This window comes from Podarcis liolepis, assembly GCF_965112155.1.
Source record: "Podarcis liolepis genome assembly, chromosome: 18".
NCBI classification, from domain to species: domain Eukaryota; kingdom Metazoa; phylum Chordata; class Lepidosauria; order Squamata; family Lacertidae; genus Podarcis; species Podarcis liolepis.
This window is the reverse complement of record NC_139572.1, coordinates 6952550-6968383: the sequence shown is the minus strand read 5'-3', so window position 1 is coordinate 6968383 and position 15834 is coordinate 6952550. Positions and strand designations below refer to the sequence as shown.

Below are 15834 nucleotides of genomic sequence, written 5' to 3'. Positions count from 1 at the left end.
GTTCTTCTCCTTTGCCTCCTTGGCAGGTAAGAGGAGGAAGAGGCAGAGCCAGAATGAGATCCCTGCTCCTTCTGTTGCTGCTTCCGCTGCTCATGATGCCCTTTGGAGTCTGCGGGAACCACAAGGCGAAGTGCCCCTTGAATCTGGTCAGGGATGAAACGGATGCTCGCAATTACTACCAGCCTGGACACTTTCTCATCACTGGGATCATATCTCCAAAACGCTTTTATAAGGAAACTCCATACGTCTTTTCTCAGACACCCTTCGCCAGGGCTGAAGAGTATGTACTTCACAGTTTTGCGGTACTCCAGTCCTTCTAGTGGTTCCTATTTATCAAGGAAAGAGCCCCTTTCTCAGGGCTGGGGAGCTAAGGGCTGATGTTGCAGGAGTACCCTGCCCTGACCATTGGTCTTGCTGGCTGGGGCTGATGGGAGCTGGGGAGTCCAGTAAAAGATTCCACACAAACCTCTCCTATTTCAATGCTCCCTGGGTCTTAGTGAAACACTCTCCTACCTTTGATTCTGTGTTGCTTTTAGTAGAATGCAAGGATGCCAATGAATCTGGTCAGGAGTCAAAAGGATGCACTGAATTTCCCCAGCTGCAGGATGCCATGAAACTCAGGCAATTCCCAAGGCTCAAGGGTTTTATTCAATATTATTCCATTTGGACAATTCAGAAACTGTCGTTAGGGAATGCTACAGTTTTACAAATGGAATTTAAGATCCTCTGGGTGACGTTTGGTGGCTGAAGAGCAGAAAATATGTACTTTAATTGAAATGATGAATAAAATAATATGAATCAGGAGACTTCCTTGTTCATGGAGTCAGGTCTCTAAAATGTGAAAAGGAATTATTCCTTTTTTTCACACACAAACAACTGGCCTCATTTCTAAGTAGTGAGATGTTTGATATTTCTTCACTTCGAATCCATAGGTACCTGTTTCCTATCCCAGAGGGAGGCATGAAACTCAAGCAATTTCCAAGATGCCAAAATTATTTTATCTTTATTCTATTTGGATCATTTGTGAACAACCTTAGCCCAGTTCTCTTGACACAATACCACAGGAGAACTACAGCCCACCATGGGCTACATTAAAGGTTTCCTCCTCCAATCTCAGCACTTTTTCCTTTCTGTCACTGCTTTTTAAAAAACTTAAGGGTGGAACATTATGCTTCAAATAAAATGATTATATAAAAGAATACAGACCAGGGGGTGTCCTCATTGGTGGAGTCACTGATCCAAACATGGGCAAAATTATAGATTTTACCACACACTCAAACCTGAAAGCCACCAGGCCTCATTTGTAACTAAAAGGGGACTGAGGTATTTGGTGCTTCTCGTTTTATCAAATGGTCTCTTATCTACCTATAGTCTAGCCCTTTGCAAGAAGCCAAAGACCACTGCAGCAAAAGCAGCCCTTGCAGCAACTTCCCAGTATAGCACACATTTTGAGGGGCGCCTTCATTTCTTACTCATAGAACCACATTAGAATAGAATCATAGATTGCAGAGATGGAAGGGACCCGGAGGAATCTCACCTGAAGCATCCGTGACACATGGTCACCTTCGGAGGGAGTCTCTTCCACTGTTGAACAGCTCTGTGTGCTTTTTGCATCAAAGCTCCTGTCATGGAGTAGAGATCTCCAAATTTTTGTTCTATGCTAGACAGGAAAAGGTTTGATATTAATGTAAAAGGATAAATAAATACTAATCTGTGTGGATTATATAATGTTTCCTCCATCCCATTAATATGAATATCAGTTTCACTCTTTTTAAAGAATTCATTTATTGCAGGGAGGCACCTAGGTACTTCTGGCACGTGTTGCCTTTCCCGCTCACCATCGTAGAGATCAACCAGGATCTCAGGCTCTTACCCAACATCACCCTGGGCTACAACCTCTTTGAGAACCATTGCGATGCAAGGATGACTTCGGATGCCATGCTAGAGCTGCTTGCAGGCAGTGGATGCAATATTCCCAATTATCAATGTGGAGTTCAGAATCACCTGCTGGCTGTTCTTGAAAGAAGCGACACTATCATCTCAAGAGTGATTTCAGCCTTGTCAGGCATCTACAAAATCCCACAGGTAAGTAGTGGGAGAGCATGGAAGCACAGAGAATTTCAACTGCGTAAAATTCTACTTTCTCTTTGGATAGGTCAAGCAGGGATATTTTTCAAAATGGGAAAATCCTGAGCTATGGATCCAACATCCCTTTTTCAAAACTGAGCCTTCACTAACTTGACACCTCCAGATGTTTCAGACTAAAACTCCCATCAGCCTCAGCCAGCAGAGATTTAGATAGATATCAGTCATTTAATATGATTAAATACCCGTTATGCTGAAAGTAAAATAAATTGGTGATCTTTTGCTTTCCTTGCTAGATCAGTTATGGCTTCACTGCCCAGGTTCTCGAAGGTAAAACCCTGTTCCCTTTTGTCTACCGGATGACTCCCAAAGAGGAAAGCCAATACCAGGGGATTGTTGAATTGCTCCTGTATTTTGGATGGACGTGGATTGGCCTCTGCACTCCAGACAATGACGATGGAGAAAGATTTGTGAGCGCTGTGAAACCTCTGATGCTCAGCAAAGGGATCTGCATTGCTTTCTCAAAAAGAGTACCAGAAAATGATCTAAATCAATTTATCAGGCCCGGGGAACCTTTTTTCCTATGGAGACAAGTTGGGGTATTTTTTTACTATATAACCAGTGCACTGAGTATCCAAGGACTCGTGATAATACTTCATTTCAATGAGAAGGAAATAGGGAAAAAAGTCTGGATCACAACAGCTTTGCTAGAAATCAGATTTGGCACTTACCTCCCTCCAGATTTGTTCCAGTACCTCCATGGTTCTCTGTCCTTTGAAATTCAGACTGGAATAAGGAGCAGCGAAGGTGACATATATAAATGGCAGGCCGATCTTACGTATTATTTCAATCAAGCATTTTGGTGTTCATATTCAAAGCATCAGTTGTCCGTGAAAGGCAGGGTAAGATGCAGAGAGGAGGAGTACCTGCAGCCATTGCCCCAAGAGTACCGTGAGAGAGCCCTGTCTTTTGACAGCTATGGCACTTACATCAATGTTCAGGCTGTGGCTCAGGCCTTGCATGCTTCGCTTTCATCTAGATCCCAGAGGAGGCTGATGGTGGAGGAAGGAGAGCAATGGGGACCCCAAAGGCTACAGCCGTGGCAGGTATTTCCTTCCCCTTTTTGCAACCTGCAGCCGACACTGATGCTGATCTTGACTGGGGATAAACATGCAACATTTCATAATTACTATTAGTACTAGTAATAGTAGCATACCGCCCAACATTTCTCTGATGAAAATAGGGACGTCCCATTCCATAACGATAATCACTGGGCAACAATTTTTTACTTTTCGAATGTTGTCTAGATTTCTACAACTGCTTTAGGGTTTTTTTGCACTGCTGAATCAGGAAATGGCATCCGTTTCTCTCCATCAGGTCAGGTTTTTGTGCTATCTTGATTTGAAAAAAAATCAGATCTTGTGACAAAATCTATTACATTTTTGTGGCATTATCGGCTGATTTTTGTCAACACATATCATCCTAAATACGTTTTTAAGAGAAAAAAATGTTTTTCCAACAACATATATTGATTACCTGATAGAAACATCGATTACTGTAAACTGAATCGTGGGCATTGATAAAGGTAAGTACACGTAAATTGCATGTCGCTTCACCATTTTTCAAACTTCAGGGCTTGAACTTCTTGGAACTCCTGGAATGCTCAGCGGCAGGGAGGTCTCTCTTCAGAGTCCAACAGTAGTCAGCCATCATGACTGCGTCCCAGCGACCCTGATACCTGGTCTCCATCTCTTTCATGTCCTGATGGAATCTCTCCCCCTGCTCGTCACTCATTGAACCCAGGTTCTCAGGAAACCGGTCCATATGTGAAAATAGGTAGTCCATCTTGACGCTCATGTTGCAGCCCAGGTTTCTGAAAGCAGTCAGCATGTTGTTGACAAGTTCTGCGTAGTTTCTGGCCTTATTGTTGCCAAGAAAGTTATTCACTACCAGAACAAATGCCTTCCACGCTTCCAGTTCCACTTTGTTCATTGAGTTTCCAAACTCTGGATCTCTGATGAGCTGACGGATCTGAGGACTGTCAAAGATGCCAGCTTTCAACTTCTCCGTGGTCAATCCTGGAAAAGCCTGGCACAAGTAAGTGAATCAGTCACCATCCTTGTCCAGAGCCTTGGTGAACTGCTTGATTAAGCCGAGCTTGATCTGCAGCGGTGGGAAGAGTATTCTGTCTCTGTCCACCAGAGGGTCGTTGAAGACGTTCCTTTCTTTGCAAGGCACTAATTCCTCCCGCACAGGCCAGTCCTTCTTCGTGTAATGCTGAGCACGGTCCCTACTATCCCACATGCACAGAAAACATTGGTACTGGTTGCCGTTCTTTAGCAGAACACATTTCAGTGATCACTTGCTGCTGTCAATTAACAGTCTCCAATCTTTGGGTTCGTACTGTGGCACTCCAAGCTTGAGCAGAAGCTGTGCAATATCTGCACAGTACACCAAGTCCTTCTCTTCCAAGAAAAAACGGAGGTACTCTTGATGCCTGTTGCAGAAGAAGCTGATGCAAGCACTGTCAGAGAGGTTTTTTCCCTTCAGTCTGGATGCCAACAGTTCGGCAGAGTCCTTTGACAAGCTGAGGTCGTGAACTAGATCATTCAACTCCTTTTGGGAAAATGGATGTGGAGCATCATCTTCAAGAACCACTTCTTCTTCATGTCCTTCAACACTGGAGGCATCTTCGTCACTAATGTCAGGAAGTTCTCCGAAGATAGGCACTGGAATTTCATCACAATGAGCTACAGGACGATGTGGTGATTGAAGATCAGGATACTTGAGGCAGCTCCAGTTCTTTCTGTTGATCCCAGTCACATCAACAGCGCAGAAGTAGCAGTCAGTGACATGGTTTGTCGGCTCCCTCCAGACCATGGGAATTCCAAAGTTCAGACTCCTCTTGCCATTGGTCCACCCACAAAGAGTCTCGGTGCATGCCTTGCACACCATGTGTGGCGCCCAAGCTTTATCCTGGTCACCAAGTTTAATACCAAAATAACTTTATGCTTTGCCGCACCAATTTATGGAAGATTTCAAGGTTTTATGACTTCAAACTGATCCCTTTTCGACATAATCACCCAGAACTATTGGACCTGAGTACTTCTTGTCATTAAAATAATCATTTCCAATCAAAACAATTATTTGACATGGCATTTTACCCCCACCAACTTCTTCTAAAATGCTCCACACAAGCGTACATGTGAACAAAAACGTTAAAAAATGACATGTGGCCATAGCTCAAAAACTTGACCTGATTGAACAAAACCAATGTTATTTTTGGATTCAGTGCATCAGATTCGTTCTAAATCAACTGAAAAAACGCAGACAACAAATTTGTTGTTGACCAGTGTTTACTGTTGATATCCAGAGCTTTTTAGAGGCGGAACTCACTGAAACTCAGTTTTGGCACCTCTCAGGTGGGTGCCATAGAAAAATAGCACTCTTTATACCCCACACGTCTTTTTGGGTTGCCTCAGCACTCTGGGCAGCTCCCAACATAAAGAAATTCATACTAAAATATTAAACAGAATAAAAATTCCCGATATAGGATTGGATGCCTTGTGGGTTGGATAACTCCACATCTGCCAACATTTCTCCAATGAAAATAGGGACATTCTAAGCAAAGTTGGGAAATTCCAGGATCAAATGAAAAACTGTCTCTAATTCAGGGACATCCCTGGAAAAGTGGAGCACTTGCAGGGTCTGTAGTAATAAAAATGGCCGAATAGGAATTCCACTCTACATGAGATACACGCAGCCCCAAATCAGAAGAGGTTGAAGTGAGTAGGACTGAGATATCCATCTTGGCTTCCCGTTTTCTTAATGCTGGTGTTTTCCCCTGCCATTCCAGCTTCACCCTTTCTTAAGAGAAATCCAGTGCCTGAATACTTCCAGAGGCAGACTGTGCTTGGATGAGAACTGGGAGCTACCAGCGGATTTTGATATTGTGAACTGGGTGATGTTTCCCAATATCTCTTATGACATTTTGAAAATTGGGAATATAAGGAGAGATACGTCTGCTGGAATAAAGTTCACCATTAACCCAGAAGCCATTGAGTGGCCCAGGAAATTCAACAAGGTAAGGGGAATCACAAAGGGAGAAGGCTAGGAGATGATTACTATGTTTTTCCTTAAACAACCGCTGAAAAATGACCATATCAGGATATCAGGTTGACCAATGGTGTCTTGACCGTCAATAACAGCTGCAACCACCACTCTTTCTTTTCACAGCAGTTGAGATAGGAGGTGAATTTGGGGTGCTCAAAGAAAGGATAGAGCACAGAGGTCCTCAGAGAAGACACCAGAATCTTCGACAGAAAGGACTACGTAGATAAGAAGGAAAGGGAAAGCCCCTAGTAAAAGTGAACTACATGCAGAAGGATGGAAAGTAATTTAGTTTAGAAATGATAATTACTGATTTATTGTGGATATTTTAAATTTATGGAGTAAGCTCACTTGTAGATGTTGCAAATGTTAAACTATTGTATGTGCAGGAATTGAGAAGTGCACGGCTGTTGGTGAAGGATGAGAAGTTAAAAAAAAAACCCTATTGTAATATAAGGTTAATTTTAAGGAATGGCATATGAACTAGAAATAACTAGGACATTCATCAGCAATAAGAGGAAACCTTGCATGCCTCAAAAACAGAGTGAGGGAAACCAATATTTGGAAAAGTGTCATATTAAATTTGTCTTAATTAGTGATTGAGAGATTATCCGAATCCTGAACTTTGGGGAAATCACATTTCAGATTCCATTGCCATTTTCTTTGAAGATTTATTAAGCAGGGAAGCAGGTAAACGGAGAAGAGGAATCAGAGTTCTGTGGCGCAAACCTCAGTTGTCCTGAACGAATTATGAAGAACAAGATATTCTGGTCACCCCAATGGTCAGTGAGGAGTTGAAAGGACCCTGATGAGGGGTCAAAGGCTGCAGTCCAGAGATCTCTTTAAACTCACTCTATGTGTGAATTACATACAAACAAATACTCCTAACTGTTCCTCTTTCTTGCACCTTCTTGTCTTCCTGGTTAGGCCGTACCTCGTTCCAGGTGTAATGAAAAATGTCGACCTGGATATGCCAAGGTGGTTCTAGAAGGAAAGCCCATTTGCTGCTATGCTTGTGCTCGGTGTGCAGGAGGGACCTTCTCCGCCCAGGAAGGTGGGTGACTCCAAGGGGGAAGGTATTTCTGGAGAGAGTAAACACAGGGCAGAAATCCAGTCTCAAACACTTTTTGTGAGATTTCTGCAGACATTGGGGAATGTGGCTCCTTCCTCAACGTCTTTACAATCACCTTCATTACATCCTGGAAAAGAGTTGAAAGGAATGACCATAAGGAAGAAATCTCTAGGATTTCTTCAAAATGTAATCGAGTTCAGTTCATTAGGGATGTAAGTGATGCTGCAGCCACTCTTTTTCTCTTCCCCAGATGCAGAACATTGCACCAAATGCTCAGAAGATCACCATTCAAACAAGGACAGAGATCAATGTGTCCCCAAGATTACCACCTTCCTGACTTATGGAGAACATTTAGGAATGTTTTTAGCTTCCGTTGCCCTCTTCTTATCTATAACAGCATGCACTGTGTTGGGAATCTTCATTAAATACAAGGAAACTCCCATAGTCAAAGCCAACAACCGGGACCTTTCTTACATCCTCCTCGTCTCCCTCCTGCTTTCCTTTTTGTCCTCCTTCCTCTTCATCGGGCGCCCAAGGAAAGAGACCTGCCTTCTCCGACAAACGGCCTTCAGCATCATCTTCTCAGTTGCTGTTTCTTCTGTCTTGGCAAAGACCATCACGGTGGTGCTGGCCTTCCTGGCCACAAAGCCCGGGAACAGGGTGAGGAGATGGCTGGGCAAGAGTCTGGCCAACTCCATTGTCATCTCCTGTTCTGCGGGGCAAGTTCTCATCTGCACCATCTGGCTGGGCTCTTCTCCCCCATTCCCAGAGCCCGACATGCGCTCCCAGGTGGAAGAGATCATCCTGCAATGCAACGAAGGGTCTGTGACCATGTTCTACGTTGCCCTCGGCTACCTGGGCTTCTTGGCTGCCACCTGCTTCACGGTGGCTTTCCTAGCCAGGAAGCTGCCCGGCTCCTTCAATGAAGCCAAGCTGATCACCTTCAGCATGCTGGTCTTCTGCAGTGTTTGGGTCTCCTTTGTGCCCACCTACCTGAGCACCAAGGGCAAGTACATGGTGGCCATGCAGATCTTCTCTATGTTGGCCTCCAGTGCTGGGCTTCTGGGCTGCATCTTCCTTCCCAAGTGCTACATTATTGTGCTGAGGCCTGATCTGAACACAAAGGAGCACCTGACAACCAGAAATTAAAATTCTTAAAATAGTCCATGTTCCTGATGTCCAGAAGTGCATAAAGGAAACACAGCTACTCCTCCATGTTCCTCCTTCTCCACCTCTGAAAGAGATTATGTTCATTCTTAGCCCAACTTTTATGTAGTCCTGTTCACATGAACAGGAAGATGGGAGGAAATGTTTTGCTACCTTGCTTTGCCAAGGATTACAATGAGTCTTGATGTACTGCCCGTAGTTTGTAAACTATTATCTTTTAATAATTTTGTGTTTTGGGAACTTATATTTCTCTCACAACAAGATAGTCTAGAGGGAGATAGGAATTAGGTTTTTTGGTCTGTTTGCTTTGCATATCAATTCTGATATTCAACAATACTTTCTAGTTATTTCATTTCTAGATATTCAAATACCTGTGCTCCATTTTCTACAGGTATGCTGTATCATTCAGAAGTTCACATCATTTTGTTCTCCTAAACTTTGTATATTAATAAATTGAGAAATTCATTTAAGTTCTCTTCCGTAGTCTGCTGGTTTAATTTCTGTATTGTGTAAGCTCTGCTCCCTGTTCCAAAGAGTAGCAACTGACCTTAGCCAAGTCTTGACTGGAGTGCAATGGATTTTAATGCGTTGTCCAGAATATGACACATTGTGCACTGATGTTGAGTGGATCACCAGATTACGAGTGAGCCAGCAACAAGTTCAGCATTGGAGGGAAGCAATGAGACGATGTCAGATAGTTGGATTCCCTGCCTGCCAAACCTTTTCAGAGGAGGCATCTTATGCTCAGTCAGGAAGGAAGAGCGAGAGGCCTCCTCCTCCAACTCAGGTTCCTCCCATTTAGGTCCCCATTTATAGAGCAAAACCAAGATCAGATGGGCAAGTAAAAATAATTGAGAGAACAGCCACTGATGAAGCATTTAGATTCATTAGCCAAGATTGCAAACTACTTAGACTTTCATCTCTCCAGACTAGTGGAAAGCTTACTAAACACTTATTCTTATAGCAATTCAACCTGTAGCAATCCAATGAAGGCTCCTATATAAATTTAATAATTAAAGGTCCAAAGAAAGCTGACTGGGTTATTTATGTTTGCAACCACAGCAGCTAGAACTTTATTTGCACAGAAGTGGAAAGAGGGAGGATTGGCTTTTGAAACTGGGGAAATATGTTGAAATGGTGAAATTACCTGCTAAACATGAGGACGAATCTTTTCAGGAAGAATGGAGACCATTGATATCTTATTTGTCAAACTATCATCCATTTGATGTTGTTTAGTTGTTTAGTCGTGTCCGACTCTTCGTGACCAGAGCATGCCAGGCACTCCTGTCTTCCACTGCCTCCCACAGTTTGGTCAGGCTCATGTTCGTAGCTTCGAGAACACTGTCCAACCATCTTGTCCTCTGTCGTCCCCTTCTCCTTGTGCCCTCAATCTTTCCCAACATCAGGGTCTTTTCCAGGGAGTCTTCTCTTCTCATGAGGTGGCCAAAGTATTGGAGCCTCAGCTTCACGATCTGTCCTTCGAGTGAGCACTCAGGGCTAATATCCTTAAGAATGGATGCATTTGATCTTTTTGCAGTCCATGGGACTCTCAAGAGTCTCTTTCAGCACCATAATTCAAAAGCACCAATTCTTCGGCGATCAGCCTTCTTTATGGTCTAGCTCTCACTTCCATACATCACTATTGGGAAAACCATGGCTTTAACTATACGGACCTTTGTTGGCAAGGTGATGTCTCTACTTTTTAAGATGCTGTCTAGGTTTGCCATTGCCTTTCTCCCAAGGAGCAGGCGTCTTTTAATTTCGTGACTGCTGTCACCATCTGCAGTGGTCATGGAGCCCAAGAAAATAAAATATCTCACTGCCTCCATTTCTTCCCCTTCTATTTGCCAGGAGGTGATGGGACCAGTGGCCATGATCTTAGTTTTTTTGATGTTGAGCTTCAGACCATATTTTGCACTCTCCTCTTTCACTCTCATTAAAAGGTTCTTTAATTCCTCCTCTCTTTCTGCCATCAAGGTTGTGTCATCTGCATATCTGAGGTTGTTGATATTCCAGCGACCTTAATTCTGGCTTGGGATTCATCCAGCCCAGCCTTTCGCATGATGAATTCTGCATATAAATTATATAAGCAGGGAGACAATATACAGCCTTGCCATACTCCTTTCCCAATTTTGAACCAGTCAGTTGTTCCATATCCAGTTCTAACTGTAGCTTCTTGTCCCACATAGAGATTTCTCAGGAGACAGATGAGGTGATCAGGCACTCCCATTTCTTTAAGAACTTGCCATAGTTTGCTGTGGTCGACACAGTCAAAGGCTTTTGTATAGTCAATGAAGCAGAAGTAGATGTCTTTCTGGAACTCTCTAGCTTTCTCCATAATCCAGCGCATGTTTGCAATTTGATCTCTGGTTCCTCTGCCCCTACGAAATCCAGCTTGAACTTCTGGGAGTTCTCGGTCCACATACTGCTTGAGCCTGCCTTGTAGAATTTTAAGCATAACCTTGCTAGTGTGTGAAATGAGTGCAATTGTCCGCTAGTTGGAGCATTCTTTGGCACTGCCCTTCTTTGGGATTGGGATGTAGACTGATCTTCTCCAATCCTCTGGCCACTGCTGAGTTTTCCAAACTTGCTGGCATATTGAGTGTAGCACCTTAACAGCATCATCGTTTAAAATTTTAAATAGTTCAGCTGGAATATCATCACTTCCACTGGCCTTGTTATTAGCAGTGCTTTCTAAGGCCCATTTGACTTCACTCTTCAGGATGTCTGGCTCAAGGTCAGCAACCACACTACCTGGGGTGTATGAGACATCCATTTCTTTCTGGTATAATTCCTCTGTGTATTCTTGCCACCTCTTCTTGATGTCTTCTGCTTCTGTTAGGTCCTTTCCACTTTTGTCTTTTATTATGGTAATCTTTGTATGAAATGTTCCTTTCATATCTCCAATTTTCTTGAACAGATCTCTGGTTTTCCCCATTCTGTTGTTTTCCTCTATTTCTTTGCATTGCTCGTTTAAGAAGGCCTTCTTGTCTCTCCTTACTATTTTTTGGAAATCTGCATTCAATTTCCTGTATCTTTCACTATCTCCGTCGCATTTTTCTTGCCTTCTCTCCCCTGCTATTTGTAAGGCTTCATTGGACAGCCACTTTGCTTTCTTGCATTTCCTTTTCATTGGGATGGTTTTCTTTGCTGCCTCCTGTATAATGTTGCGAGCCTCCATCCATAGTTCTTCAGGCACTCTGTCCACCAAATCTAAATCCTTAAACCTGTTGCTCACTTCCACTGTGTATTCATAAGGGATTTGACTTAGATTGTATCTTACTGGCCCAGTGGTTTTCCCTACTTTCTTCAGTTTAAGCTTGAATTTTGCTATAAGAAGCCGATGATCTGAGCCACAGTCAGCTCCAGGTCTGGTTTTTGCTGACTGTATAGAGCTTCTCCATCTTTGGCTGCAGAGAATATAATCAATCTGATTTCGATGCTGCCCATCTGGTGTTGACTATGAGGGCCACTCCATTTCTTTTACAGGTTTCTTGACCACAGTAGTAGATATGATGGTCATCTGAACTGAATTCGCCCATTCCCATCCATTTTAGTTCACTGAAACCCAGGATGTCAATATTTATTCTTGCCATCTCATTTTTGACCACATCCAACTTACCAAGGTTCATGGTTCTTACATTCCAGATTCCTATGCAATATTTTTCTTTATAGCATTGGACTTTCCTTTCGCTTCCAGGCATATCCGCAACTGAGCGTCCTTTCGGCTTTGGCCCAGCCGATTCATCAGCTCTGAATCTACTTCTACTTGTCCTCCGCTCTTCCTCAGTACCATGTTGGGTGCCTTCCGACCTGAGGGGCTCATCTTCCAGTGTCATAACTTTTATATGCCTGTTGCCTTTGTCCATGGAGTTTTCTTCACAGGGATACTGGAGTGGCTTGCCGATTCCTGCTCCAGGTGGATCACGTTTGGTCAAAACTCTCCACTATGACCTGTCCATCTTGGGTGGCCCTGCACGGCATGGCTCATAGCTTCTCTGAGTTATTCAAGCCCCTTCACCACGGCAAGGCAGTGATCCATGAAGGGGACTATCATCCATACATGAAGTCAAAGGCAGGATTTGACATATAAGCAGCGCATTACTGAAATACGACATTGGGGCTTTGATAATAAAAACAGGTTTTTTAAAACATCTGATAAAAAGAAGTAATAAAAACAAACATAGAGAAGGGGGTGGGGAGTCAAGAAGAAAATGTGTGGGGTTTTTGTTTGTTTTTTTAAACTGTATACGAAGACAAGTGATTGGAATATCTCTGGAGACTTAATAATTTTTAAAAAAAATTTTTTTAATGTAATAATGAAAACATCCACCCAGATTCTTAGGAACTTGAGGTAATTTGATTCTGTTTTATTATTTTAACTTTTGGAATGCACTAAAGTAAGACTGTAAAATTTGTTATGATCATCCTGACTTATCTTGACGTAAGGCACTCTAGGGGTGATTGGCAAAAATAGTGCATGGAATTTATGAAAGATTAAATAAGTAAGTAAGAAAGTAAATAAATATTAATAAATAAATTCATAAAGAATAACAAAGCTGCTAGAATGCTAGCCTGGCTTCTGCGCACAAAATTTGTTTATGAGTAGAAAAGCTTCTGCTCAAAGACGAGGAGCAAGTTGGCTCCATATGCAACAGAAGCTCTCCTTCCGCAGAACATGTCGAAGGGGAAGGGAGAGTCGAAAGTTCAGAGCAACATTTCTCCCCTCATCCAAACCCAGAGAGCTTCCCTCTGTTGGAGAAGCCTTTCAAAGAGGGGGTGGAAATTCACTTGAAGTGGCTTCAAAACCACCAACATGCTACTTCCCTTCAGGGGGAGAACCAGAAGGGATTGGCAGGAATCAAATCCACCCAAAGTGGCCTACTAGAAGAAGAAGAGTTTGGATTTCATATCCCGCTTTATAACTACCCTAAGGAGTCTCAAAGGGGCTCACAATCTCCTTTCCCTTCCTCCCCCACAACAAACACTCTGTGAGGTGAGTGGGGCTGAGAGACTTCAGAGAAGGGTGACTGGCCCAAGGTCACCCAGCAGCTGCATGTGGAGGAGCGGGGAAGCGAACTCGGTTCACCAGATTACAAGTCCACCGCTCTTAACCACTGAACCACACTGGCTCTATAAAGCATCTCTAACAGATAGCCATCCAAACTCTGCTTCAAAACCTCCAAGGAAGGAGAGTCCATGGTCGGATCCAGCTCCTTCTTTGGTCCTTGGGAGCAAAGTTCAGGCCAAACTTCCAATTCCCAAAAACACCTTTTGACTTTTCTCCATCATGTTTTTCTCCAGCTCTGCACCTGCTGCCTGAGAGATTCCAGACTTTGGAAAGTTAGTGTGATGAAACTTATTCCACTTGGAATAATCAAAATTATAGTCATCTCCTCTTCTAAATGCTCAGGAGATATTTCTGGAGGTTACATCAGCCTCAGAAAGTAGCATGACCATATTAATTGCACTGTGTCTGGGAAAGAAAAAGTTGGTGCCGAGAATATTTCCTGTGTTGGAGACAGACTGAGACAAGATGCAGAGCTGGCGACAGAGGGGTGTGCCTGCCTTGTGCTTCCTAGTTCCGAAGGTAGAGTTGAAAACCACCCAGCCTGGCAAAGCCCACCCAGTCTGGTCTTGCAAGAGTCGTTGGGTTCTTCTGCTTCGCCTCCTTGGCAGGTAAGAGGAGGCGGAGGCAGAGCCAGAATGAGATCCCTGCTCCTTCTGTTGCTGCTTCTGCTGCTCATGATGCCCTTTGGAGTCTGCGGGAACCACAAGGCAAAGTGCCCCTTGAATCTGGTCAGGGATCAAACGGATGCTCGCAATTACTACTGGCCTGAAGACTTTCTCATCACTGCGATCATATCTCCAAAATACTTTTATAAGGAAACTCCATACGTCTTTTCTCAGACACCCTTCGCCAGGGCTGAAGAGTATGTACTTCACAGTTTCATGGTCCTCCAGTCCTTCTAGTGGTTCCTATTTATCAAGGAAAGAGCGCCTTTCTCAGGGCTAGGGAACCAAGGCTGTCCTCATGTTGCAGGTCTACCCTGCCCTGACCATTGGTCTTGCTGGCTGGGCTGATGGGAGCTGGGGGTCCACTAAAAGATTCCACCCAAACCTCTCCCATTTCCTTGTTCCTTGGGTCTTCCATAGTGAAACACTCTCCTACCTTTGATTCTGTGTTGCTTTTAGTAGAATGCAAGGATGCCAATGAATCTGGTCAGGAGTCAAAAGGATGCACTAAATTTTCCCACCTGCAGGATGCCATGAAACTCAGGCAATTCCCAAGGCTCAAGGGTTTTATTCAATATTATTCCATTTGGACAATTCAGAAACTGTCGTTAGGGAATGCTACAGTTTTACAAATGGGATTTAAGATCCTCTGGGTGACGTTTGGTGGCTGAAGAGCAGAAAAGATGTACTTTAATTGAAATGATGAATAAAATAATATGAATCAGGAGACTTCCTTGTTCATGGAGTCAGGTCTCTAAAATGTGAAAAGGAATTATTCCTTTTTTCACATACACAACTGGCCTCATTTCTAAGTAGTGAGATGTTTGAGATTTCTTCACGTGGAATCCATAGATACCTGTTTCCTATCCCAGAGGGAGGCATGAAACTCAAGCAATTTCCAAGCTGCCAAAATTATTTTATGTTTATTCTATTTGGATCATTTGTGAACAACCTTAGCCCAGTTCTCGTGACACAATACCACAGGAGACCTACAGCTCACCATGGGCTACATTAAAGGTTTCCTCCTCCAATCTCAGCACTTTTTCCTTTCTGTCACTGCTTTTTAAAAAACTTAAGGGTGGAACATTATGCTTCAAATAAAATGATTATATAAAATAATACAGACCAGGGGGTGTCCTCATTGGTGGAGTCACTGATCCAAACATGGGCAAAATTATAGATTTTACCACACACTCAAACCTGAAAGCCACCAGGCCTCATTTGTAACTAAAAGGGGACTGAGGTATTTGGTGCTTCTCGTTTTATCAAATGGTCTCTTATCTACCTATGGTCTAGCCCTTTGCAAGAAGCCAAAGACCACTGCAGCAAAAGCAGCCCTTGCAGCAACTTCCCAGTATAGCACACATTTTGAGGGGCACCTTCATTTCTTACTCATAGAACCACATTAGAATAGAATCATAGATTGCAGAGATGGAAGGAACCCGGAGGAATCTCACCTGAAGCATCCATGACACATGGTCACCTTCGGAGGGAGTCTGTTCCACTGTTGAACAGCTCTGTGTGCTGTTTGCATCAAAGCTCCTGTCATGGAGTAGAGATTTCCAAATTTTCGTTCTATGCTGGACAGGAAAAGGTTTGATATTAATGCAAAAGGATAAATAAATACTAATCTGTGTGGATTATATAATGTTTCCTCCATCCCA

General features: G+C 43.3%; 1 protein-coding gene and 1 long non-coding RNA gene across 4 annotated transcripts in view; one reads left to right on the top strand and one right to left on the bottom strand.

The window, feature by feature from the left end:
* The window catches only part of LOC310697595, a 99532-nt gene extending 83778 nt beyond the window's left edge, over positions 1-15754 (bottom strand). The window contains exons 1-2 of one of the 3 annotated variants that reach the window (XR_014521072.1): positions 3075-3180; positions 1538-1660 (exon numbers count right to left, since the gene is read on the bottom strand). This is a non-coding gene — a long non-coding RNA (uncharacterized lncRNA). Of the gene's footprint in view, positions 1-1537; positions 1744-3074; positions 3181-15627 lie in introns of those variants that run through there. The other 2 variants (XR_014521071.1, XR_014521073.1) reach the window with 2 other exon arrangements.
* Positions 54-8416, top strand: LOC310697263 (vomeronasal type-2 receptor 26-like; the record flags this gene model as incomplete). Its single annotated transcript, XM_083483721.1, has 6 exons — positions 54-280; positions 1794-2085; positions 2382-3191; positions 5942-6169; positions 7123-7249; positions 7518-8416. The coding sequence occupies 6 exons, from the start codon at positions 54-56 to the stop codon at positions 8414-8416; spliced, it is 2583 nt and encodes an 860-aa protein (XP_083339847.1).
* Positions 15755-15834: the final 80 nt, after the last annotated feature.